At 55.7% G+C, this 26,097-nt stretch overlaps 10 protein-coding genes across 10 annotated transcripts; 6 read left to right on the forward strand and 4 right to left on the reverse strand.

Moving 5' to 3' along the window:
- Positions 1-347: 347 nt before the first annotated feature.
- On the reverse strand, positions 348-2,146 carry CHGG_06647 (uncharacterized protein; the record flags this gene model as incomplete). Its single annotated transcript, XM_001222741.1, has 2 exons — positions 348-1,409; positions 1,463-2,146. 2 exons carry the CDS (start codon positions 2,144-2,146, stop codon positions 348-350), a joined length of 1,746 nt encoding a protein of 581 aa, XP_001222742.1.
- Positions 2,147-3,979: 1,833 nt separating this feature from the next.
- Positions 3,980-6,491, forward strand: CHGG_06648 (uncharacterized protein; the record flags this gene model as incomplete). The annotated part of the gene is made up of 2 exons (XM_001222742.1): positions 3,980-6,235; positions 6,288-6,491. The coding sequence occupies 2 exons, from the start codon at positions 3,980-3,982 to the stop codon at positions 6,489-6,491; spliced, it is 2,460 nt and encodes an 819-aa protein (XP_001222743.1).
- Positions 6,492-7,186: 695 nt separating this feature from the next.
- Positions 7,187-8,376, forward strand: CHGG_06649 (uncharacterized protein; the record flags this gene model as incomplete). Its single annotated transcript, XM_001222743.1, has 2 exons — positions 7,187-7,651; positions 7,819-8,376. The coding sequence occupies 2 exons, from the start codon at positions 7,187-7,189 to the stop codon at positions 8,374-8,376; spliced, it is 1,023 nt and encodes a 340-aa protein (XP_001222744.1).
- Positions 8,377-8,570: 194 nt separating this feature from the next.
- CHGG_06650 (uncharacterized protein) lies at positions 8,571-10,117 on the reverse strand (the record flags this gene model as incomplete). The annotated part of the gene is made up of 4 exons (XM_001222744.1): positions 8,571-8,781; positions 8,987-9,152; positions 9,283-9,427; positions 9,761-10,117. The coding sequence occupies 4 exons, from the start codon at positions 10,115-10,117 to the stop codon at positions 8,571-8,573; spliced, it is 879 nt and encodes a 292-aa protein (XP_001222745.1).
- A 1,933-nt stretch (positions 10,118-12,050) lies between these two features.
- On the forward strand, positions 12,051-12,347 carry CHGG_06651 (uncharacterized protein; the record flags this gene model as incomplete). The annotated part of the gene is made up of 1 exon (XM_001222745.1): positions 12,051-12,347. One exon carries the CDS (start codon positions 12,051-12,053, stop codon positions 12,345-12,347), a length of 297 nt encoding a protein of 98 aa, XP_001222746.1.
- A 2,555-nt stretch (positions 12,348-14,902) lies between these two features.
- CHGG_06652 (uncharacterized protein) lies at positions 14,903-15,423 on the forward strand (the record flags this gene model as incomplete). The annotated part of the gene is made up of 2 exons (XM_001222746.1): positions 14,903-15,193; positions 15,250-15,423. The coding sequence occupies 2 exons, from the start codon at positions 14,903-14,905 to the stop codon at positions 15,421-15,423; spliced, it is 465 nt and encodes a 154-aa protein (XP_001222747.1).
- A 940-nt stretch (positions 15,424-16,363) lies between these two features.
- On the reverse strand, positions 16,364-16,926 carry CHGG_06653 (uncharacterized protein; the record flags this gene model as incomplete). Its single annotated transcript, XM_001222747.1, has 2 exons — positions 16,364-16,498; positions 16,657-16,926. 2 exons carry the CDS (start codon positions 16,924-16,926, stop codon positions 16,364-16,366), a joined length of 405 nt encoding a protein of 134 aa, XP_001222748.1.
- Positions 16,927-18,167: 1,241 nt separating this feature from the next.
- Positions 18,168-19,846, forward strand: CHGG_06654 (uncharacterized protein; the record flags this gene model as incomplete). The annotated part of the gene is made up of 3 exons (XM_001222748.1): positions 18,168-18,420; positions 18,773-18,971; positions 19,054-19,846. 3 exons carry the CDS (start codon positions 18,168-18,170, stop codon positions 19,844-19,846), a joined length of 1,245 nt encoding a protein of 414 aa, XP_001222749.1.
- Positions 19,847-20,470: 624 nt separating this feature from the next.
- CHGG_06655 (uncharacterized protein) lies at positions 20,471-22,127 on the reverse strand (the record flags this gene model as incomplete). Its single annotated transcript, XM_001222749.1, has 4 exons — positions 20,471-20,534; positions 20,633-21,441; positions 21,504-21,935; positions 22,014-22,127. 4 exons carry the CDS (start codon positions 22,125-22,127, stop codon positions 20,471-20,473), a joined length of 1,419 nt encoding a protein of 472 aa, XP_001222750.1.
- Positions 22,128-23,186: 1,059 nt separating this feature from the next.
- Positions 23,187-26,063, forward strand: CHGG_06656 (uncharacterized protein; the record flags this gene model as incomplete). The annotated part of the gene is made up of 1 exon (XM_001222750.1): positions 23,187-26,063. The coding sequence occupies one exon, from the start codon at positions 23,187-23,189 to the stop codon at positions 26,061-26,063; it is 2,877 nt and encodes a 958-aa protein (XP_001222751.1).
- Positions 26,064-26,097: the final 34 nt, after the last annotated feature.

Raw genomic sequence — 26,097 nt, forward strand, 5'->3', positions numbered from 1 at the left:
CGTTGCGGGCTGCGGGGCTTCAGGGGTCCAAACGTCGAGTCGACAAACAACACCAATTTCTTCTCTCTATCCTTGAACCCGTCCCTTCGGTACCTTTGAACAAATATTTTAACACAGTATTAACATTTATTGATAGGTATTAGCTCATCTAACAAGGTGTAATCCAACACAAATAACCCGACGCCATGGTACAAACCCCCCACAATAACCAACACTCATAGCTACCTACGTATGGTCTGGTACCTATCATGACAACCAGGGAACCAGTAATCGTTGCCCCGTATTCCCGGCCAGATTCTCTAGAGCGCCGTACACAAACAATCCAGGCATATCACTCCGAGGGCTCGTCAAGCAGCCATGATACTCCTGCCGCCGTCGGCAGTCGTCCGGTTGCGGATGCGCACCTTCAGCACGCCATGAGCCAGCCGTCTAACTTCCCCCAGCCCGCTCGCCTCGCCGTCCTTCTTCTTCTTGACTCCGATAATGGCACTCGGCGCAAACATAAGCGCCTCGCCGACCCTCAAGTCCACAATCCTCGAGAGCAACTCCAGCGCCGGGTCCGCATCACCCAGAGTCAGCACCGCGGCGCCGTCAATCCCTTCCTCCTCGTCCTCACCACTCGAGTTCAACCTCCTAGCCTTCTCGAGCAGCTTACCACCAGACGACATCCCCACGAGATGCTTCTTCAGCGCACTCAGCCAGTCCGGCGACGTGAACCTATGGACGACCGTGACGCTGCACAGATCCAGTAGCTTGGGGCTGATGGTGGGTTCTTGCGTGGAGATTATTACCCGTGCGCCGATGTGCCGTTGTAGGCGGATAGTCGCCAGTAGCGCCTCGGTCAGCGCGGCGCATTCCTGCGACTCGGTCATGTACTTGTGCGCCTCGTCGAGGGCGACGACGCGACCGACGGCGGCCGGGTCCTGTTCCAGGAACAGTGACAAGCAGATGTTAAAGAGCGAGCACGCCATCTCGGGGGTGACGCAGGGGCACGACAGGTCGACAATGGTGAGGTGACCGTTGTGAGGTTTCCAGGAGGTACCCGGCGCTATGGTGACTCGGCGTGATCGGGGTGTTCGCGGCCCCTGAAACATGTCGAAGGCTTTAGCCTGGTCCTCGACCATGAAAGACTCAAGAGTTTCGAGGCGTTGCTTCAGCGGTGACAGTTGCATCTCTGTGAGATTCTCCAGAGCGAGCTTTTGCTTGAACGCCGTGTAGTTGAACCCGGTATCGCTCTTTTGTTGTTCCACACGCAGGTCACGGAGAATGCGCTGGGCGACGTGTAGGTACAAGGGCAAATTCCCACCTGTGGTGACGGCCATTAGGTCTAGCATTCGCTTCGTGTTGAGATCGGACTGGTTGAGCCGCAACTCCTCAACCTTGATGTTGGGAAACTTGTTGTAAAGGCGCTGGCATTCGGTCAACACGTGGGCTGTGGATCATGGAGGAAGAGGAAACTCACCTGCATGGTACGGATGTTCGTTGGCGGACACAAGACCCGGACCTTGATGTTTTTGTTGGAGGACAGCCAGGCCACCTCGCAAGGAGAACCGCCTGAGTCCGAGATGAACGTGTCGTAGTGAAATACGATGCCCGTCAAGGGCCGGGGCAGAACATTCGCCTTGCATGGGGCGAGGGCGTTCTCCAACAAACATGACAAGGTGTGGCTCTTGCCGGACCCTTGGCTACCGCAAATGAAGTAGCTGGAGGGGGCAGCGATGTTCCAGAAGACCCGCGGGTCAGTGGCGCCGCCATCAGTGCTGCCGGTCAGGTCGCCAGCCAATAGACCATACTGGCTGAAAGGTTGCTCCATCTCAGCGCCAGCAAGCGTGAGGGCATACTTGCGGACGGCTTCCGTGAAGATGGGCGTCGTTTTGATTTCGTTGAGTTCATCGATCTCGGGACGCCGCTGGAGTAGGGCCAGATGGGCGCCGAATGCGGCCTCTTCGCTGCCGCTGAGGTCGGACGCGGAACTTGACTCGTCATCGCTGGATTTCTCACTCGTTTCCTCGCTTGTGGAATCCTCATCTTCCGCAGTTGGGGACGCGGCTTTGCTCTTGCCAGATAGGGAGGCAGCAGACAGTGACGCCGCCTTGTCGCTCGCCGCACTCTTAGGCTTCATTTTCCAAGCCATAAGGTCCGCCATACTGCCTGTGAGGCTATTCATTGACTGAGACCGACTACCGGAATCCGAGGATCCGCTTCCGCCAGTGTCGCTGGGATACTGGGGACTGGTAAAGTTAAAGGTCGGAATAGAGAGCAAGGGCGGCTTCGGTGTAGCAGACGGGCGTTGAATGGAAGTAACCCCAGGAGCTCCGGCAGTAAAGGTAAATGAAGAAGTGCTGGTGCCAAAGATGGACCCGGCTGGAGAAGGAGAGACGTCGGAAGGTTTCGAGATGAAGGTTTGGTTGGTCTGGCTGAAGAGAGAAGCCCGCTTGCGCTCTCGATTTGTTTCCTGCCCGGGACCGTGGCCGGAGGGGGACGTTGTGAACCTGGCTTTGGGCGCCATACTGAAAACTTATAGCTGGGCAAGGCCGTTGTATGAGAGATACCGCGTTATTGTCATTTGGCACAAAAAGTGGGCTTGGAGGCTGATGGACAAACGCAACAATTGGCGAGCAAGCAAGGCAGAAGGAGCGAAGACGGCAACTTGCAGGATAGAAAGAGCGAGCGGGAAGCCGAGTGGAAAAATAAAAGACAAAAAAAAAAGAAGAAGAAAGAGTCAATGAGTGGAGTTGTTGTTGATCGAGATGGTAAGCAGGGGGGGTCTGGTCCTGGTTACTGCTGCTTGGGGAAATTTTCTCTTTCCCGAATGGGATAAACAAAGGGCGATAATCGACTTACACAGTACACAGCACAGCTCAGACGACGGAAATTCGTGACTGCAGATACCCGCTGACTAGCATCGAGACGACAAGCTCTACGAAGTAACACGGGGATTTATTCCCGGGATTGTGTTGTTGCCATGCAACGGGCCATCAATCAAAACCTTTGGGGCAAACGTAAGGTTTAAAGTTGGTCGGTTAGTTATTTCATGTGTTCTACTACCCATGGAAAGCTAGCAAAAAACAAGTACCAAGTATGGATACCTCTATGCTTACTTCAACGGGACTTTTCACCCCATAGGTTTCCCTGGACTCGTTTCTCTTCACCTCATGTATGTGGCTTTGCAAGTATTTACGGGATTCAATCTCAGGCTCATAAGTCCAGCGTGCTTTGTTAAAGAAAATCTAATTTGTGTGCAATGAGTCTCTTTCTGTGGTTTGTTGGTTGTGTGACGGCTCCTAAGCCTGACCTGTCTAGGCACGGTTTGAATCGGGGCACGTTGTATCGAAGAATGAGACGTTGTTTCAATCAACATTGACAACCACTTGTTGTTGCCGGGCACCTCCAGCTGTAGTGTACATGGAATTAGCCACAAAAATACGCCTCTCGAGCCGGAGGACGAGAAATCGGTTTGGTCTCTCTTCCAGGTCCAAGTTACAAACGGAGACTCATCAACGACCCCTTGTGGCATGTTTTCACAAAAAGGCTCGCGATGCATAAAAACGGATCTCCAAATTATGCTTGTCAATTCTGCAACAGCACTGATTTGTCCATTCCGTCCATGCCTTGCACAATCGAGAGCTCCGATTGGCAAGCGGAGCTTCTGCAACGGCCGGGCGGGGGTTGTGTTCCGCCAAGACCCACCATCCCTACCTCTGCCTATCGCTCAACCCAAAGCTCCTCGAAGGCAAAGAGCTCTCAGCGGGAAGGCAAAGCTCCCGTTTGCCAAAAGACACACATCATCACAACACAACAGCTCAGAGGCCTTCGTCTTTGACCTGAATTGCTCTATTTTGCAGCGGAAATGCCACGGTTTTCTTCCGGGCTCTGAACCCCAGAGACACTGGCAACCACGGCCTGTGGCCTCGCACTGGAACCGGCCTGAGCGCCGTGAGCCAGCATTCTGGGCTCATCCATCTTTGGGTTCTCCGGCATGGGAGACTTCAGATCTAAGTTGCGGGCTAGAATTTCGCGACGGCATTCGGGCATCCCGCCGCTCCCGTCCAGCAGAAATGGCAACGCCAGCAGCAATAGCACCAAGAGCGTGGAGCCCAGCTCTCCGGCGAGCGCCCACCGCGTCGATGACGCCGAGACAGTGGCCGCCGCTCCCGAGAACCAGGATGGCAGCCACACCCGGCAAGCCACGGGATCATCCGAGGAGCAATTGAAACAAGGCGCAAAGCAGCAGCAACCAGGCGGAGTGCTTGCCAAAGTCAGCGATGCAAGCAACGGAAGGGACGGCGATGGTGTTACGGGTTCTGGCAGTGCTGCGGTCAGCCAGAACCCAGAAAGTGGCCCGAATCCCACTAACAATAGCCTGCCATTGCCCGCCTCACCAGGCCCCGGCAAAAGCGATGGCCCCGGCAATGATCGCCGCATCCTGACAGCCAGCGAACCCTTCAGTGGCAACAAAAATCCAGCCGATGCCCTTCAGCAATTGTCCCAGTCGTTGCCGCCGTCGCCAACTACCCGTCCCTCGCCCGCCGATGAGCCCAAACCCAAAGCGCACAGAGTCTCCACCGATGTTGCCCGCCGAGCCCGAGTCAGCGACCCGCCCGTGAGCTCAGACCTGTCTAGCCCGGGCTCTCGACCCGCTGCCTCTGGCCGTCCCTCCTTCACCCTTCACGACCCTGTGGACCCGGCGTTGAGCATTCAATTGCGCCCGTCGAACCCGCCGAATCCGACGAGCCCTCGTCCGCCCGCGCCGCCGAGACGGCAGAGCCTGCTACCTAACCGACAAACGTCGCTGATTCGGACGCTGCTGAACGCTGGGCAGACTGATGACCTCGACCAGAGCGCCTCGGATCAACTGCCGCCCATCAGCCCGACCATGGCTACACGCAAGCTCTGGGTGAAGCGGCCAGGCGCTTCTGCCACCTTGGTCACTGTTAACGAAGAGGACCTAGTTGACGACGTCCGCGAATTGATCCTCCGGAAGTATGGCAATACGCTCGGCCGCCAGTTCGATGCACCCGATTTGACGTTGCGCATCGTGCCCCGCGAGACCCAGAGACAAGAACGTATCTTGGGGCCTGAAGAGCCAATGGCTCGTACCTTGGATGCATATTTTCCCGGTGGACAGTCGGTAGACGAGGCGTTGCTTATCGACGTACCGCATCGCCGCACGCCGCGCGCCTCCCCGAGAAATGGCCCTCCGCATGCACAACACCTCACCTCGGTCAGCTACGAAGAAATGCGGCCCCTCGAGGGGAGCACCGATTACTTTGGGCCCGGTGCCGTTGCCCATATCCCCGTTACACTCGCTGGCGCCGCGAACGGCACCACCCATTCCATATCAGTTTTGAACACAGGGCAAGTTCCTCAAATTCCCTCCCCCGGCGGGACTACACGAACACGGCCTTACCGGGACCGGCCCGATAGGCCACGGCTTGGGAGACAGCACACGTCGTCCCCTACCATTCTCAACGTTGTCGGCGCCGGCGGGCACACGGCCACCATCGCCGTTGCGACCAACCACGGTATGCAGCAAGCGTCTTCGATTACGCGTTCCAGGACTCATTCAAATGCTTCTTCAGAACAGACGAACACCGGACAGCCCGCCCCGCCCGCACCCCCCATACCGACACCCCCGACCCAGGAACCGACGGCTGCACCTATTCCCCGAACTGCCACACCCCCGCCGCCGAGAGCGGCTTCACCTCGCCCTCCTCCTACCAGCCGGCCAAAGAAGAAGAAGACGGCCGAAGCTCCCGCGTTACCAGCAGGCATGCTCAACGGCGGCGTGCCGCCAATCAATGTACTGATTGTCGAAGATAACATTATCAACTTACGACTCCTGGAAGCGTTCGTCAAGCGGTTGAAGGTGCGCTGGCAGACTGCTATGAACGGTCGCGAGGCTGTCACCAAGTGGCGTGCCGGCGGCTTCCATCTGGTATTGATGGACATCCAGCTGCCCGTCATGAGCGGGCTTGAAGCCACTCGCGAGATCCGCCGGCTCGAGCGCACAAACTCGATTGGCGCGTTCTCAACCGCGAGCAACGGCAATAACAGCAACAACACCAACGGGGGTGAGCCAGATGAATCGAAAAAGGAGATGCCAGAGGAAGATAAGCTTCAAAACAGGGAGATGTTTAAAAGCCCAGTCATCATTGTCGCCTTGACGGCGAGCTCCCTGCAAAGTGATCGTCACGAGGCGTTGGCTGCAGGCTGCAATGACTTCTTGACTAAGGTATGTCGGGTTCATGATCCCACATGGAGTATTTGCTAACGGTACCTTCCAGCCGGTCACCTATGTTTGGCTCGAACGCAAAGTCATGGAATGGGGCTGCATGCAGGCATTAATCGACTATGACGGCTGGCGGAAGTGGAAGTCGTACACCTCGAACCCGGCACCGAAGCCAGAGATCGAGGAGGCTTCTGCGAAGAAGGCCAAAACCAAGAAGAACCGGGCGGCTCCCAATAGTTCCTCCTCGGACGGCCAGTGAGCGCGCTGCCTCAGTGCTCTTCGTCACTAAAACACCTCTCTCCTGGCTGCGGGAATGCGGCCGCGTGTTTAAACTATGCATTGATCCCGTGGGTATGCTCTGTATAGCCTACCCCCTATCTGGCTTCTGGCGGATGCCGCCCAGCCAACACACACCCGTGGTCGCAGCGGCTCATCGGCCCTGAAGACCAAAAGCTATGTCTATTGCTCGAGATGACAGGGAAATTTGAAAACAATGCGTCGGAAGTGTATCAATGAAAGCGTCCGCAAAAGACGAATATTGTGGGAGGAAACGGTTGATCTAAATGTTAGGCCGGAGACCTAGGACCTAATGAGTTGGGGCTTTGGAACATACGCGATGGAACTGCACAATATCTAGGAACAATGGAATATACCCTGAATTGTACCAAAACGATAAGCTCCTGTGTTTTCAAATAGAGCTTTCATATGGTTCCTCATCACGCTCTAGGATTGGCAGCTGGGGCGAGGAGGCCGAGGAGGCAAGCCATTGAGATGGCATCGTTCGCAGACCCTAACCCTGTACCACGTCCAGTCGTTGGATCGGGAGGTTTAGCTGGCCTCCGATTGGATGCACCGTTGGTCTTGCTCCCCGGTTCCCGCATTCATGAAAATTCCGACCACAATCCCGAGCTCAACCTCCATCTTCCGCACCCGACCCAGACAACCACCACAACCATGCCACCCCGGATACGCGGTAGCAGCTGCCAGCCGCAACTGCTTCTCAACTACCTCGAGCCAGCGTCATCATCCATATTACCATCAGCCGCCATCATCCCACTACACAGGCCAACGGCGTCGTTGCCAAAATGCAACCGGGCCTTCTCCACGACGCCAGCGCCACAAATAACGAAACTGCGGCGGGCGTTCAAGGAATGGTGCGAGGAAAATGAGGAGATGTTTCGCCAACACCCCCGGGACCGCCATATGAACTACATTACCACCGGCTCTAGGCCGTTCCCCAACAATCCCAACTTCCGAAGCGAACCCGTGTTATCGAGTGAGGCACGCAAGATGATCTGGGAGGCCATCATGGTGAAGGGCATGCCGCTTAAAGCCGTGTCGGCCGAGTTCCATGTGGACATGCGCCGCGTCGCGGCGGTGGTGAGGATGATGGAGATTGAGAAGAAGTATGAGCGTGAGGTGAGTTATCTTACCCTTCTCTTCTCTTCTCCCCGCCCCTCCCCACCTGATGATATGCAACAAAAATTCGATTAGTCTTGAAGACTTAACCGTGGTTATAATGCTCAATGTCTGATGGAATTTATCGCCGCTTGCTATTTTCATTGCCTACTCTGTCTCTGTATCAGGTAACTAACACCTGCCGTCAGGGCCAACCCCTCGCCCATGCCTACGCCCGCGCCATAGAAAAGATGCTTCCCCGCCAAGACCTTCGGGATGGCGAAGACAAGTTCGAGCCCATCAACGACATCCATGTGCACAGTCACACAATGCAGCAATTATTCGTCCCGACGTCGGAGTCGCGCGAGTTCACGCGCGCCGACGCAGCCAAGGCGTTCGGCGAGCACATTCTGCCGCCGGACGCCAAGATGCGCATTCCCGAGCTTGTGCAGATGGAGAAGAACATCGCCGAGGGCATGGATGAACGCGAGGCGCGCGGGCACTTTATCAAGGAGGCGGCCGAGAGCGAGCAGGCATTTGCGGAGAAGCAGCGCGCGCGCGCGGTCGCCGCTGAGGGGCGCAAGACGCGCGTCAACACGGGCAGGTTCGAGTTTCGGTTTGAGAAGATCAATGCCGAAGACGTGGGCCCTACGGGCCGCGCGCGGAAGGCCGTGGGCTGGCGGTACGGCGCGCCGCATATGGACCGCAGGAGAGGCGAAGTCAAGATCCCGACACACGTGGGGTAAGGCCTTGGGCCGATCATGGGGGTCAGAGTCATTTCAGGAAGCCGGTGCGTGTATGTATTTAGGGCAGCTTCACCAACGGCAAGCCCTTGTATGAATTATTACTTAGTCTGGGATAGTCCAGACGAAGTCCGCAGAAAGCGGCCTTGCTACCTTTGTATAGCAACTATATCTTGTATTGTAACCAATCAAACAATCTAAGGCCGGGGTTGAGCCGCTAGCCCGGCGGCGTGGCTCCTCCAATCCAGCGACTCCTCCCCCTCGGCCAGATCGACGACTAGGTTCCGCCGGATTTGCTCGACACTTTCGGGGGACACGCCGAGGCGGTCGACGACGTAGCTCTCCACGGACCCGTACCGCTCGCGGATCATGGCCAGCGTGCCGAGCATGTATTCACTCCTGCGATGGCTAGTCAGCGAAACACACGCTGCTCCCAAGCCCCTGTATACCAGTCCGGCTTCTCACAGCAGCGACCGCAACAACAGATAGCAGGCAGCGAAGGAACCAAGCACCAGACGAGCACCCACAAATTACCCCGCTAAAAGTAACCACGAAAGGAAGGCAAACCAGGCATCGAGAAAGAAAGAGGGAGAAAAGAAAAGGCAAAACTTACCGCGCGCTCACCATCCTCTCGGCGCGCTTCCGGTCCCCAAACAGCGCCTCCCCACGAATCAGGTGCTGCACGATCTCCTCCTTGCGCGGCGCCAGGCCGAGGTCGGTCAGGCTGTACTCCTGGGCGATGGTGGCGTCGTCGAGACCGCAGAGCGAGAGGATGAGTGCTATTAAAACGCCCGTTCCTTTGTTTTTGGGTTAGATTTTGGTAAAGGGGGGGGGCGGGGGTAGTAGGCTGGCCGTGGAGACGGGGTTATGGATGGATGGTGGAAGGCTGGGGGGTCGACGAGTACATACTGTCCTTGCCGGCGGTGCAGTGCACCAGTAGCGGGGAGGGCGCCGCCGACGAAGCGATGTGCTCGAGAACGGTGCGGAAGGGCGAGTGTGGATGGTCCGGATCGGCAGCGGAGTCGAGGATCGTGGCGTAGGCGTTTACAAAACCCTGTATCTGCTGTCAGTATCGGTTGAGCTGATGCAAGATGAAAAATCTCTGTCTCTCTGTGTGTGAAGGCGTGGGGGGCGTGCCGTTCCCAAACCCCCCCGGGAGTTTCGGAAAGGGGCGCGGGTAACGGCGGGCTGCCATTGTGTAGACAACGCTTCCCATGCGTATTTGCCTCTTTTCCCTCATTCCCGGCGTGGCCGCCCCCTCCACCCCTCCCTCCTGCAAGCCAGCCTTGTGGCTCCCTGCAGTCACAACGGTCCGCGCCTGCAGCACCCACCGGGCCCGTTGCGATTTGCGGCTGGTAAGAGCTTGGGTATGTGCATCTCGACTAACCTTGGCCCCGTCACTATAGTCCCGGAAGCGCGTCGCTAAAGCCTCGGGGCTATAGTCCTTGTCCAAGAAGACGGGCACAAACACCCGGGCGGCGCCCTCCCAGGTCTTCGGCGGGTGGTTGCCGCTCTTTGCAAGCTCGGGGACTGACCGAAGATCGAATACGTGGGTGATGCCCAGTGGCCGCAGTACGGCGACGCCCTCGTCCTCGAGCTTGGTCAGGTCGGCGGAGCGGTAGAGCACGCCGCGCCTGATGGCCTTGCCCGGTTGGCCTTCGATGGCATAACCCCCGGCATCTCGTAGGTTGGCGAGACCTGGGACATGTATGAAAGGAGGCGAGGGTAAGTCGATGTGAGCCATTGCTTGGTCTGTTTCCGGACCTGTCTCCGGACCTGTCTCCGGACCTGTCACGTTGGCTAGGACCAATAATTCGGAAGCGGTTCAGTAGATGCAAGATGAATGAAGATCTGGTTGCGCTGGTTGGGCAATTTCAGTTCAGTGCTCAGGCTCCCAGTCTGATATCTCAGCTTTTGTATTGGGTATCTAGGTTGAGTGGGAGTAGGTGAGAGCGGCCAATACCTCGGGTAGAATGGGGGGGGGGGGGGGGTTTGAGAGGGGTGCCGAGTCTGTGGAAGACCCAAGTGTGTGGGGGTCGCCAATGGTAGACTGCTTGTTGGGGGCGTGTTGTGCGTGTTTACTCTAGCCTGTGCATAGGGGTTTGCTGCCCACTGTCGCAGTCTCCACCTAAGGTACCTACCTACCTGAGGTTGACAGCTCACAAGACAGCTCACAAGGCCTTCCCGTTCCAACCACTCTTTCACCTCATGATCACAGCAGTGGCAAATTGTAAATTCGACACTGGACAAACTACAACCGCATTTGTGCCCAATGGCGGCGGCCTCCCCCAATTGACCACTCACCAAACAAACAGATAGCCCAATCAAGGAGCTGAGCGAAGGAGGCGTTTCACAAATCACCTGCAGCCCGATTTGCGAGATTGCCCCGCATGAGCCGCAAGACCCCAACAGATTCCCCAACAGACTTTTGACTTCCCTCGGCGATGAACAACTCACTCAAACCTAAAGCATGGTGGTTTCAGGAATCGGTGAGGGCTATGGTCGCAATTCTGTTTGTCCTTTGTCGCCTTGCCAGCCCACCCTTGATTTAGCACTGCGCTTCGCCCAGCCTGGTGGGGGGCTGTTGCCTGGACCGACGAGGAAGGTCAAATTGCAGTTGCGAGACAGTCTGGAACAAATCCACGTTGTTGAGGCTGAGTGTCTAAGACATCCCTATCAGGTACGAAGTACCTGGGTAGGTAAGACAAGGCAGTTAAGGGAGTTATGCCTTTTTTCCCGGCCATGCTTCAACGTGGCTAGGTAAGTACCTAAGGTACCTAGTGTAGAGCCTGGGAATGAGCCTTACGGGTGGACTGTATGTGCCTGGGCAACTTTAGTGCGAGCGATTTCCTCATGCCCATTTCAAGCCAACCACGAGGAACCGCTCCGAGGATCTCCAGCTCCGCGACCATACAACCTTTCACCTTCTTGAGTTGAGTGCCGAGACAACGGAAGGCAAAGGTAAATACGAAGGAGCAGAGGGTGACTTCGCCCGCAAGTCCCATTCTCCTAGCTTTTTCAGGAGTTGTCATGCCTGAGACTTGTGTGCCAGTGGGAGCTGCGGGAACCTATGCAGCCACCCCTGAATGTTATCCATGAAGAACGGTGATGCCACAGCCGGGATTGACTTTGCAGTTGCTCAACGAGCCAGAGAGGAATGTATAAAACTAGGAAATAGCGAAAATCTATACTGTTTCTTCTAATGCCGTCTGCCATCGCTGCAATGCGTCTCTGATGAGTTCTGGCCAAGTCTATCCGAAACGCCGGCGCACAGATGTTCAAAACCACCGAACCCCAAAAACCAAACAAGCCCCGCCTCCCCCCAGCAACATGTTCAGGGATCGATGCGAGCCAAAGGGCCGGGTAACCACCGTGTGATGCCGAAGCCTGCATATACAGTGACACAAACCGGAAAAGAAAGTGAAAGACAAAACAGCCCAAAACCCAAAGAACTCACCCCCCACCCGCAACCCGCCCAGGGGCACCTTTCAGTCGAACTACCCGAACCCAGACTAAGCGAGTAGCCCCGCTCATATCCAAACGCCCGGCGAAAACACAGCGGGGGGAGGAGAGAACATCTGCCGCCATTCTTGTCGTTGTGATGCTGATAGCAGTGCCGGATCCAGAACCCGTCCCGCGGGAGGAAGATCTCGAGGGCGTGTGATGCTGTCAACGCCATGGCGGAGCGATGGCCGCTCCTTTCCGCTCTTGTCGTGTGTTGTGTGTCGGGACGGCACTGGGTCAACCATCATGATCGTTGTCGTCCTGATCTTGGACTGCGCCGTATAGCGCGCCCAGGTTTAGCGGCCGGCGAGGACGTCATGAGTCTCCTGGGTGCAGTGGCCAACGCCGAATCCGTGGTGGCAGTTGATGCATTGGACGGCGGTCGCCGCGTTAGCCGTCCATTTGCAGTTGCAACAAACCCAGAGGGTGGTGCGGACATAAGCAGGCGGCTGGATTTTAGGGGTGATTAGCATGAAATGGACTCTCCCGGTTGAGCTTCGATGAGAGGTGTACTCACTGCCATCTCTGCTGGTGGTATGGAAGGAGTCTGTCCGGAGATTAAATAAACGGGCTGGAGTTGAAGGAGGTTGGTAGCTGCAGTGTGGTGAAGACTTCGATGTTCTATATCCTCTTAGTTTGAGTGCACGCGGCGCCCTTTTAAGTCCTCAGTTTTTCCCATTGTAGGCGACACAATGCTCTGACCTAGCTGTTCACCCCTGCCCTGGGCAGTCGCAGCGACGTTCCCAGACCGACGAGAAGCCTAATGTCCAATCGAGGCATGATGAGGCAATCTCAGACCAAATTCCAAACAGATTCCCCAAGAATGGACGACTGATAGGCGTTCGTGGAAGGGCATGTGAAGTCGGTGAGCTGGAGGTAAGGAGTAGTGGAGGCAGGACAACGGTAGCAGGGCACTTATGATTGCCCCGTCGACTTTTGGCAGAGGGAAAGGCTCGGTGAGCGCGGGTCCTTGCTTTCTGTATGGCTGAGAATCTTTCGCCTGGCCGAGTTCGAGCACGAGCGCACCGCGGACCATGACCCATCACCAAAGCCATGATGAAAACGGTATTTGTTAACTGGAGACCAATCTGTGTAAGATGGCTGAGTGTTAATGTGGTCCAAATATGCGACAACGGCGGGCGGCGGCTTAGTGCCGCCCCAGCGAGATTTTCCTACCCCCCGGCCAGGACCAAGAGCCAAAACGAAACCGGTGCGAGGACCAACCATGACGCTTCTTCGTCCGCGGTCCATTGGCGAAGACAGGAGGAGCTATTCGGAACGAGAAGCAAGTAATGGCAGAGAATAGGCTTTCTAGGATTCATTGTCAGCACTTGGCTGTGACGATAGTGTCTCGGCGCCTTCTCCGTTTACATCGCTCCCATCAACGACCTTTTGGAGCCGACTCAAAAAACGGCGACGATTTGATGCGAAAAGCGATGGAACAACCTCGATGGGGTGGGTCTAGGGCTGAACAAGTCCGGTGCCCTGTCCTTTCGTCATCCTTTTGTTGCCCTTAGGTTTCGTTCGTTGTCGGGTTGTAGGCGTAACAATCGTTGTAAATCCGACCGAAGATGCTAATTTCCCGATTCCCATAAGCACGTTGAAGGCAAAAACTTGGGTGGCAACGACCTGGAAGCACAGGCAAGGTTGATTGGTCCTAGCGCACTGGACAGCGCAGCACCTCTAGTGAGAGGAAACGCCAGTGGGCCCAGCTTCGCCGTCTTGGTGGTTGTACACAAATCTGCTGAGGCGGAAGGCATGGAGTCTCGCTGTCCGAGGCCTCCAGGGTTTCCAAGGTATGGTCCATGGGTCCCACAACAACGAAAGCCCATGAACGGGAGAAGGCGGACCTTGAAGCTCTTTTAATCCAAACCAGCACATCGGAGAGAGCGAAAGGCTGAAGAGAGCAGAGCCTCATGCCTAGCTAAAATAGAAAGATCTCTAGTTGCGTGGGCTCGCTGCCGCCCAGAACACGTTGTCCGCCCTCACAAGGCCGAGGTGGGTGTTGGAGAGATGGGTCGGACTGGCCTGCTGTGCCCTCCCCTATGGAATGTGAGGGGGGACAGGGCGCCATTCGCATTCGGCGTGAATGCGCCACGGTCTCCGGTAAGGAAATGCGGTCGATATTGGGAGGTGCCCGACAGAACTAGACAGGGGAGACAAGGCTGTAGGTCGTTGAACTTTCGGTGTGGCTTGGTAGGTGGTGGGGAGGCAGGTGCCTGGTGCCCAGGTACGTGGGTACCTCCCTGCCTGGGTAGGTCTGCAGCAGGTCTTGAACTTTTCCTTCGAGCCATGCATCATTCTTAGCCTGAGCCGCAAGCGCCATCCGCACTGCAACCCTGAGGGTATGCGGGCGCAAGAGGGTGAGAGAAAACGATGTGGGAACATGTTGTTGCTTCTTTGTTGTTGTTGATCCGATTGCCGAATTGGCAAAGTGGGGGTCTGTGCCAATTTGGAGCCTCGTGTTTTTTTTTGCCTGATGGCCCAGGGAGCTTGGGCCACATCAGCCCTGCCATGGAACAAAGAGCATTTCGTTCCCCTATCATGCAACAACGTCATCTCGTCATTCGGCAAATGGAACCCATGGATGGATGGCCCGTAGCCGGCGCCGTTGGCATGGCCGGACCTGTTTCAAGAAGGCCAGTTTGATGTCCCCAGTAACTCATGTGTTATGAACTTCTTTAAAGTGGTGATTCCGTGTGTCATGTTGCGGCCTCGGTTGATTAACTAGCGCATCTTTTCTGTGCTTAGACGCTGCACTAGTTGACCATCGTCTGTTGGGTCGCTGCCGATCACGACTGCGCTGTTCCGCTTGGCAAATAGACGCTAAACTCAACTGACTGAGGAGTATCCCACCGATTAATTATCGAGGCGCCGCCGTCTCCAGGCTTTCGGCCTCTTTTCCCCCTCTCTCCTTTTCACGCGTCGACGATACGCTCAAACATCGCTTCAAAACAGGGTTTAGGGACGCCCTCGGCCGGTGCGCAATCCAACCGCCACCAACCGCCAACTATCAACCGCCAAGATGGCCATCGGCGACTTATCGCTGAGCTACCTGCTCTTTTCGCTTCTACACTTCTCTCAATTCGTCCTCGCAGTCACAGTTTGCGCTCTTTATGGCATTGACCTCGACCGCGCCCGGAAGGCCAACGTCGATGCTGATGGGAAATGGATATACGCCGAGGTCGTGGGTGGTCTCTCCGCCCTGACGGCCATCCTCTTCTGCGTCCCCTTTGTCCTTCGCTTTGCCTTGGTGTGGGCCTGGAATTTGATCCTCTTCATTCTCTGGATCGCACTCTTTGGCATTGTCGGCAAGGTGGGTTCCCTCTCTGGCCCCCCATGCCAACGTGATATACAGCTAACTCGGTTTAGATGTACATCCACGAAGATGCTGATGGGAACGGTGACCTCCAGAGAATGAAGAATGCGGTATGGGTGGTCCTCGCGAATGCTATCTTGTGGCTCATTGGCGTCCTGTCGCATTTTATTTACTGGTGGGGCCATCGGGAGCGCAGGAGCCGGTTCACCAGCCGTGCAAAGGTGTAGGCATGCTCCGGATAAATTCTCATACAGTCTCTGGCAGAGAAGTGTTAGGGCGACAGCCAGTTGGACGGTATCCTCTAGGAAAGGTTCAGTTTCTGGGAGAAACGCCACAGGTACGCTACCGCAGGAACGGGACCCTTCAAGGGCGATGATATCATGATACGAATACTTGATGCGGTGCATTCTAATACCCCCATAATTACTTATTGTATATTTTTAATATCGCTGCGCCACATAATACTTGGTATGGCTTGTCATGTTGTTTCCCCAACACTTGGTAATGTGTGTTCCTGTTGGCCTTTGACCCCCAACCGAAGGATTCTTGCAGTATCGCCCGTCGCAATGGTCTCGGGACGCAAAGAACAGAGATAGTGGCGATGTAGTATGATCTTCATATCTCCCCAGTCCAAAAACACCAAAACACCAAAACACCAAAGTTAGGGCTATGCAATGTATATACATACTTCCGCATACATGGGGGTGAAGCGCCGTGGGGGAGGGACTCTCCGCTCCTACGTGGTGACGTCATGTTGCGTGCGTACTGCGCAGACCATCTCGAAACAAACACAGTCCCCCTCGACATCCATGGGGCTTGGACTGCGGAGATAACTTTAATTTGGTAAATTTTTTTCTCTGCAGCCTCTAGTAGAGACATGTGCATTATAAAGGAATGATTTTCTTCGTTGTTCGGTGAGAACGTGTGTGGATTGACAGGCTCGACGAGTTCAGGCCCTGAATGGGGGGGAGAGGTCGGCAACGGGTCGCCTGGGGTCAGGCACTTGAGTGCCAAGCTGACGATCACTCAAATTTGCTTGGAGGCACCGCCATTTCAACCTCCATATTCCCACACTCGAGTCACACCAACTCGGGATCAGCGGACGGCTCGCGACCCTTGAAGCAGCTGCTTTCGCGACGGCAGAAAAGACCCAAAGATTGACAAAGATCAGCGGCCACTGCCGGTCTCCTGTCTCGAAGCCGGGAACCAACACGCCCATCTGTGGGCTGTTGTTCGAGTGGAATCATGGCGATGCCGCACATCGGGCCACGTCGCTGCTGAGACAACGGTTCCCGAGATTTCCTGTGCGCGAACGGTCAATAACTAGCGTTAGCAATATTCCTTACCAGTGAGCTGCTGGACGGTGCGTCAGCTAACCTCTTGCCTCCATCCCCTTTTGTGCAACCCTCCCCCGCAGGATGGCGATCGCGAGACAGCAGCACAGAGCCCAATCCACATACTACCCAAACGCCCCTTCTTCTGCGGCACCACTTCATGCCATGCCGAGCATGCCTACAGGGATGCGATGCCCGGAAGGGGAGGGTGGCTCTGGAGTCTGGAGTCTGCTTCTTGGAATTTCGCGGCATGTTGCAGCCAAAACTCTCCATCTGTCTTACGAAAGTTGCCATGATCAGCACCCAGGATATCGATTTCCACCCAACCACGGGTTCGAGGGTCAGTGAACAGAAACACACAACCACACACGACATTCGCATGGCATTGCCCGTCATGTTGTGTTTTCCAGGGTATCAGTACATACGTACATTATGGCGTCCCCGCGCAATCCGGGCTCATCGTCAACAAGCAGCTTATTCTTGGGTGATCTTTGACTTTCCCCCAATTCGAGGCCACGCTCGTGTGCTGTGAGGTGGGCCCGTCTCGGGCTTTCGGCACCGTTATCAGCAACAACCTAGAAGATTTCATCATGTGGCTTCAAGATCGCCTGAGCCATCCATCTCTGCATCCCCTTGTCAACCGTGTTGCGCAGAATCAAGTCTACCCAAATCCTGCGAACACTGCCCAGTGAGCCGGCCCTCTTGTGCCCCTTAAAGGCAACTTGGCAACCTTGGAGATACATGCATGTAACTGCAAACAAAAAGTTACATACAAAGAGAGCAACAAGGCCTTGCAAGGGTGGTTCAGTGTGTGGTGGGGCAGTACGACAATCCTCGTCACAGGGAAGGGATCCCATCATCCGCCCCCCAGGCAGCCGGGGTCGTGGAGGGGTGGAATATGAAGAGCAAACGCCCACCAGGAGCCTGCACATCTTTTGAACTTTCTGATCTTAACGCTCAAACCTTTTACCATGCCTTTTAGACCAACTTCCACAAGCCTAATACGCGGCCCGTCAGCACCAGGCTGATCATCTTCCGACACCCATGAGACTCCTCGCCACTTGCTCAAGTCCAGTGCTTCGGGCGGACTTGCACTGTTGATGCCCGAAGCCTCACAGCAAACGCACTTCGGCGAATGCGAATGACCGGGCTCCCCATTCACCACGGGAAAAATACGTCAAACGATCAACCCTTCACGTCGTCCACCTATCTTATGCTCGACTTGCTCCTACGACAGCTCGACTTGATCGGACCCAGATGCGTGCGTATACTTGAACGAAACAGTTATCAATATTGATATCATCCTTCGCTGGGCTTCCTAGTCGCGAGCCGACGAGAAGGCACAGGGTTGTAACAAGAGGCTCTATTCGTACGTATAAATGCCCCTTCCCGAAGTCTGCCAGGCGACCCGGGGGGTGCTCTGGGTCCAAGCTTGCCGACCGACGGAGGTTTTATGAGAAGCGACTCTTTGTTTTTCGCCTCCTCTTCCTTCCAACTCCACCCTTTTTATTGTGTATTTGATGCCGTGTTTGTTAAAACTTTTCCGCTGATATCTTGTATTGTTCAGGAATAATTACAAGTGCAGACACTTGCATGCTGATGACGCCGTGGCCCGCAACCGACATCACCCTCACGAAATGGAAGGTCATACTCATTCTTGGAGACTGCCGTTGCCAACCCCAAGGCGTCCCTTGCACCAGAGGGCAGACTCCAGCTCCTCTGCAGACTCGCAGTCGTCCAACGCCTCACATAAATCCCACGGTTCAGAGGACCAGTTCATATTGTCTCCAACTCAGACGCCTGCACACGAGAACGCCCCGGCTCGAGTCATGATTCCGCGGTTTGCAACAGATCCCACCGCAGCGAGGAATGGTCTCCTCCTGGGGAAAGGTAGGTCGCTCTTAACATTTATTTTACCCCTTTTTTTCACTCTCTTTATTTTTCTTTTCTTTTTTTCGAGACCATGATTTCGATGGTGTGTTGGGGTGGTATTTTAGTGAAACACTCCGCGGGGGATTTTATTTGGATGCTGTGGGGCAATGGGACAGCCCGTTGAGACCCTCTAGCGGGGAAGTGGCCGCTGTGGAGAACCCCCCCACGTTGGCCAGGGTCCGGGTCTTGAACACTGCGTCATAGGGGGCAGGCAAACTTCTGATTCATCGAGTCCCATTTCTTGGCTTCGACTTTCCATCGCATCCATTCATCTCGAGTCGGGTTGACGCTGATCCCATCTTCCCCATAGTCGAAGTTAACACTCGCGCTCAAGACTCGGGAACTTATCCAACATCACCAAGCCGCCTGAAAGTTGGTCCGAGCAGCAACATCAAGCCGATTGCCATTGAACTGCCTGGAGGGCGGAAGCCTGACACTACCTCTGCTGCGTCCGTCGCATCCGCTTCCATCCCCCCACCTCCTCTATCGGCAAGAGGCGACGTTCCTGGGTACGTTATGTTTTGTTTAATAACCGGCGTACTCCGGAGACGGGTGAGGTATTCTGGTTGCTAACTTAGGTTTGCTGGATAGAGGGTACTTTCCACTGCACGAAGACCCCGACTCCCGAGTCCATATCCCCCACCCGTTCCACCTCGACGCCGACATGGCTCGGCGGGACTCTATACGGCGGGCCGCCGAGTCGAGCAAATCTGGAATAGATCCCCGGCCCCCACATCCTCCTCCGAGCAAGCAAACAACTGCATCGATATCTCTCGACGCCCACATCTCTTCATATATACCCAGTGGCCTCTATGACGACGTAGCCCTCCCCATGGGGAAGTACTACCCATCTAACTGGGAAAGCCGACATGGAAAATCGCCACAGACCCGGCCCTCGGTCATGGTGCAGCCTGCCGCGTCCACCATGAGGTCCGAGCCACAGGTCCCCAAGTTTCAAGGCGACCAAACGCACCACCACCGGCCCGTGTCCGACGTCAAAAGGCGGCTGCTGCAATACCAACGAGATATGGTCGCGCAGGCCGCCAATGCGCTCATCGCCAGCACCGGGTCTACCGGTTCGGCAACGGCATCGTACCCGAGTGGAGTGCCGCTGCCGAAGGGCCAACTTGCTGCCACGTTTCTGAGGACGCACAAGCCGCCCTCGCCGCGGCTAGCGCCAGTTGGGAGCCCCGGCCCGGTGACGCCCATGTCGCTGGAAGCGGACTCCTACCTGAGTCTTGGCCCGTCGTCGGTGGGCGGTGGGACGGACTCTGGCTTCCCGGGCTTGGAGGTGCGGGACGAGAGGAAGGCGGGCGGTAAGGGGAAGCACCGTCGGAAGGATTCTCGGTCGTCACCCCTCGATATGATTGCCGCGTCGGTTTGAGAGTGGCCGACCGCTGGAATGGCAAGGCCGGTTGCTTGGTTTCTTTCCGTCTATTCGAATTATGATACCCACACATAGACGGTGACGGGGTGGTGTTGAGAGATGAGAGCACACATGGTTGGGGCACGGGGCTTTTTGGATGGTAAACACGGTTGCAGTTATACAACTTTTGAGCATTTCATTTTTGGGTTATCCGAAGTAATTACCTCTCACAAAGCATTCGGTTGCCGCTTGAGGCAGTTACAACAGCACAAACTGCCATGAACAAAACACGATAGACCCTAACCGCACTGCCAGTATAAGTTGAATGCCCCAATTGGTAGTCATTCCTGATAGAAAAACACTAATAATTGATGGTCGGAGAAAAGACCGCCGCTGTCATTATGTATACCGCCCTCCCGCTGAAATTAAGTCCCTTATTACGGTACCCTTTTCGTATAATTTCCCACTTCTTTATTTTTCTCAACCCTCATTTGTCCAAACCTTTCCGTACTTACCAAGACCCGAAACCGTGTGCCTTTCCCTTCCCCTATAAGCGAAAAAAAAAAAAAAAAAGTACTTGGGTCATTAACTCATAGACAATGACGACCTAACACAACGCAGACGAGGAAGTAGGAGAGACCGTTAAAGAGGCTGGCAATAGTTGGCGGGGAAATTACCCTGCGTGCCGCCCAGTTCTCCAAGCCACCTATTTCACACGAGGTTAGTCGTGCCTGCACCATCCCCGGAGTTTATAAACAAGTGGTAATGGGGTAAAGTGTGGAAGAGTGGGGGTTAGAAACGTACCAATCCTGATCTGTGCCCGTCCGTTTGACCACCCTGATGCGATCACCCTCCTGGAACGACAGATCCCCTTCGCCCTGGCCCGCGAACGCGTACAGTGCGACGACCCACTCGTCCGGCTTCCGCTTCGGCGGCGGCGGTGGCGGCTTCTTCTTGCCGAGTGCCGCAAAACCTCCGTTGCTGCCGCTAAAACTGCCGCCGATGCTGCTGGCCTGGGACGCTGCGGGCGACGGGGTGCGGAAGTAGCCGGGTCGTTGTTGTTGCTGTTGTTGTTGGCCCGGTGCTGGGTTCGCAGACCGGGCAACCTCGGCTCCGCCTAAAATGGTCGCCGTCGTAAAATCCGTTGCGTTGGAGATGTCAGGACGCCTGTAGGAGTTGGACGGGGAGGGCGTCCGGCTGCGGTCCACCGGCATCGATGGAACCCGCAAGGTCCGCGCCTGAGGGCCGGAAATGAGGCCTGTTACGGAGCGACGCGGCCCATTGATCAAGGGGGCTGGTCCTGGTCTTGGAGAGAGGCTGCTAGTCGGTGGTTGCGTCACTTTACCGCGGGTACCAATGAAGCTAATGGTTTCAATCTGGCTACGGGTGGGACCAATGGCTCCGTTCCAGATGGCGACCACCTCTTCCATTGGAGGCGGCGGCGATGGGAAACCAAACTCCTCGCAGTAACCGTGTAGTGTCGTGTAGTACAATCCTAGTAACCGGTTCTGGATCATCACCAGGTTCGAGAGCAGCGGGGTGACGAGACTGAATGTTGCGTGGATGATTGGCGGCAGAGTTTCTTTGAGATGTTCGTCGGCGATACCGAATTCCTATCTCTTCTTGTCAGTACCAGGCTCTCGAGGTCAGTCGTACAGAGCCAAGGGGGACTCACGTCCGCCGCTCGTGACATTTCGGCATCGGCTTTTGCCAAGGCGGCCTCCTCCTTAGGGTTCCGGCCTGGTTTCCGCTGGAGCTTCAACGTCTTATCTTGTGCTTTCTCGTAATCTACCCTCTTGTTCTCCCGCTTCTTGATGGTTTTGCGGATCGGCGCAATGCAGGTGCGCGCATCCGTCGCGGGCTTTAAAATCTGCTCCTCGATCAGGGCCATCTCCTCCACTAATTCTGCCTTCAGTTCGGTGTACGCCTTCTTCAGTTTGAACGTGCGCTCGAGTTGGAGTTGCGGTGTCGGGACGGCATGCCGACTTTGGCCGTCCGAAGCGCCGGCGATGGGGTCGTAGAGGCCTTCATATTCGGTTACCACCTGCAATTGGGTGTTGGTAAGGGCGGCCCACGAATCCCTCCACATCCTCGCGTTGTCGATGATCTAGGTCGATCGACAAGGTTAGCGGGGCTGCAACCGGCGCGACCACACAATCGGTTAGGTAGTTTTTGAATCACCTACCTGGGAGAGGACATGGTCAGCGTCTTCGTAGTCGTTCAGAAGAACAGCGACCTTGGCATTTTCTCCGGGTCCTTTGTTTAGGATCTTGCCAAATTGTCTTTGCATTGACTGCATTTTAGAGGATGTGGATGGTATCAGTATTGAAAGAAGTGAAAATGGATGATATCACTTTGAGGCGATTCAGGGAGGCCAGCGTCGCGCCGCGTTTACGAGTGGGATGTGATGTCGCGACGGAAGGCGGCAGCCAGAAGCTAACTGAAGTCTCCGAAGGAGCCAGTCGAAAAAAAAGCCCCAGTGCGTCGAGGGGGGGGATGTTTGGGGCCGAGCGGAGAGAAGGAAAAAGGGACGGCCGGAAAAGAAATACGACCGACGGCACATGCATCAAATGTATCACACGTTGGACAAGACGAGAGCTCGTCTGGACATGTTCCTCCGAGCGGCACAGCCTCCAAACACACTCGGCCCGTGCATGAAGATGAAGGGCAAATGGAACTGTAAGTCTGAAACTGGGAGCTCTGAATTGGACACCAAAGAGGGGTTCTAGGCAAAGCGGACATGGAATTGACTCCTTCAGTGGCGGTCTTCCCGCCCCACCGACTGGAACCATCCATCCTTCGAGAGTCTTTGCATCTCTTGATTGCGAATGAAGTGACAAAAAATAACCGGGAATGGCACCAAATGGAACCGTTGGTCCGTGATCAAGGGGCACCTTGAAGCGGGGCGAGGGGGAAGTCGTGCCAAGGTCCTTGAGCCAACCATGATCCTTGTTACTTCACAAGTGGGAAGGTGGGGCTTCGTTAACTGACTCCTTGGGTCAGGTGAGCGCGCGTCGCCGACAAACGCGCCTTCCAAGGTCACTCGCACGCTTCCGCGACAAATTCAAAGCTGCGCATTGCGGGCAACAACAGGCACTCGAACAAAATCATCACGAACGAAAACGAAAAAGAAAAAAGAAAATCCGATATAATGCGATGATCGAAAAGTCCTCGTTTGCCCAACACGCCGCCCATGCTATCCTCGAGGCCGATCTCTGCGGGGTCCTTGAACCCGGGCAGTGGCGGACGCAGCGCGTATGTCCTCGATTTTATCTGCCTGTTCACCCACGATCTCCGCAGAAAACAAAAAAGATGGGAAGATGGCCGCGTTAAATACCACACCTTTAATAAACGCGCCATGGTCTACGATGAACGGGGCAACTTCGTGGGAGACCTTCATTGGCAGCGAGAGAAGGACTTCGATGAAGGCGAAGAAGTCCAGCTGGAGCGCGGCGGGGTTATCGTACAGGTGATGGAATGCGTCGGTCGTCAGGAGCAAGACTTGTCCGAGTTGCTGGATAAGAGGGCGAAAGAAAAGGAACAGCGCCAGGCACGGGTCAGGACACGTCCGGCCCCTGCCACAGCGGCACCGAATACCCCCCTGGCTGCACCTCGTGCGCAAGACCACTTTCAGACCCGGCACCGGCCCCTAAACCACGTTCTGGGAACTCCGACTGGCCATCATGGCCGTGCTTTGGTTCCGCATGAGTCTCCCTTCGAACTGCGGCAGAAGGCCAACGACAATTCAAACGGCTGTACCGAGCCACGTCCCTCAAAAAGGAGAAGACGGGATGTTACACCACCGAGCAAGATGGGCTATGCTCAGAGCTTGTTTGGTGCTACCCTGTCTTTGTCCGCTGTTCCCGTTAGCTCGGCCCCTCCACGACGGCCAGCCAATTCTGTGTCTCGTCCACAGTCAGTGACCTCATCTCAAGAAGTCGGACAGGATTTGCGCCATGTTCAGGAAGGCCGGGATCGTTCTGATGGCGCCGACTCGCGTGCCTGTTCTGTTATGGAGAAACAGTTGGTACCTCCGCCCAGGTCACTCTATGATGATGATCGGAGCGCCGTGGATGAACATAACGTGAAGACTGGGTTCATGTCAACGGATCTAGGCCCCCCTCGCCCCGTGGGCACAACCCAGAATTGTCATCAGAGCACTACTCTGCAACCAACAGATGCTAACAGCCGACTTTCAACCTCGTTCGGCAATGGCAAGCCTCCAGCAATCTTGAACGGACAAACGATGAATCCTCGAAGATCTGACAAGCCAGAAACGAAACGAAACCCACAGCCGACATCCGTAACGGATCAAACCGAAACTGTTACCAGCAATTGCGCAACCGTTGTCTCGGGTTTAGGAAGCTCGCGCTCGCAAGCCATTGTCCTGAATGAGGACCCGCACTCCGGAGCGGGTGCCGAGGCCCCGTCCTTCCAACGCCAGGAAAGACCAGGGAGCGTGGCTGAACCGCAATACAGTCTTCCACGAAATTCAACCAGGCTTTCAAAGCGTAACAAATCGTTACAGTCGACAGCTCGCCCCCAGCCCGTAGAATCGGGGGCGGTGGTGGCGGAAGATGAAGCCGAAGATCGGTCACCCAGCGAGGAAAGAACAGAGCTGCGGCTCAAGCCTAGGCAAAAACGTGGCCTCTTGCTTCTCTCCGAAAAGAGAGACCGGCCAAAGCAAAACAAGCGACAGAGTACATCTGCCAGCGGGCCAAGTCTTACGGACAAACCTCTCCAGCCGCCCACCATCTCAGCAGCCATTGGGCCGAGCCTCACAGCCTGCCTTGGAACCACTGATATTGCCTCCATTGCGCAACACGGTAACACTTTTAGCCCATTGCCAGTTGCCCCTGAGATCCTCACATTGGAGCCTGACCCACCACAACCCCTCTCTCAAGGGCATCAAGATATCCCACTCGAAGATGACACCGGGTGTCAAACCACGGATTCTACGTCGTGTATCGCAGATGGCGACTCAATTGGGCGCGCAGCGAAACCAGTGGACCCACCAAACTTGGATCAATCGGACTCCCCGAAACGTGACCACAATAACATGCTCAGCATCTATGACCGAACGGGGAATCTGTCACCTTCTCCACCGAATCGGAAGTTAGCTTCAAGGGGCGAGGGGCGCGTACATCCGCATAACGAACCAAACCGATCGTTAGAATTCGAACCAGAACAACCCCCAACAAATCTTCCTCAGGAGCCCGCAATCCTAGGATCCCCACGGCGGACGCGTAAGGCCAGCCCGGATGATCAGGGCTCGGGCCGCTTGAAGAAGAAAGCACGGAAAGAAGACTCAGCTGGGACTGGCGGTGAAGAAGTACCTCGGCCACCGGTCAAACCACGTCTCGCCAAGCTCAGTAGGAAGAGTATCAGGAGTAGGGAGGTTTTTGGGTTTGTACCCTCCAGCCCTCCCCTCTCCAATCTAGCGAATCCATTCCGGCCCACTGTGATTCCCGAGACTTTCGATTCGGCGGCAAATGAATCAACAGGAAGCCATGGTCTTATAGCCCCCGTGAGCAGAGTGTTTCCAGTGCCGGACGAGACGCCACTCTCTGCAAGAGACACCACCGAGGCCCAAACGTCTTTACCACGAAAAGTCTTACCCAGGGCTATCTCACCTATTCTCCCTCTGTGCGACACAATTCCCGGTACTGGGTCGGGTGAAGGGGTCGTTGAGGGACCCGGAAACACAACGGTGGAAGGTTGTGTTCCTCATCCCAGCATCGGAGCCCCCAAAAAGGAAGCTGATGTATCGACGACAACACTCGGGAGAGCCAGCCAGGAGCAACCGCCTGATATTATTCCCCTGCGGCCACAGTTACACGAAAATTTGCTTGGTCCTTCAGAACAGCCTGAATGGCCAATGGGCGACATTTCCAGTATCCGGATTGGTTCTGGTGTGACTGAAAGCACCGCCGAGCATATTCTAGACGCGCAAGCAGTCGGGCCTACTCGGCGCAGGATCGCGAACCCCGCGACCCGTGGTCGTAAGGCTGCATTGAAATCCGACGCTGCGGGCCGAGTTCCTCAGTCAATCCTGCCCGTAGAACCTATTCCCGCACTCAGAGGTGTCCGGCCACCCGCGATGCCACACCCGGAGCCTTCCACGAGCGAGCGTCCCAAAAGGAAGATGAAGTTTCCCGGCTTTGCCTCGGCAAAAGGGGGTGGCCCTTGGAGTAGGGAGGCGCATGATTTGTTGGAGACTACGCGCCCTGGCTGAAGTTGAGCCTCATTTTGGCCCCACGATGATCTCC

Source organism: Chaetomium globosum, genomic scaffold, assembly GCF_000143365.1.
Source record: "Chaetomium globosum CBS 148.51 scaffold_3 genomic scaffold, whole genome shotgun sequence".
Lineage (NCBI taxonomy): Eukaryota > Fungi > Ascomycota > Sordariomycetes > Sordariales > Chaetomiaceae > Chaetomium > Chaetomium globosum.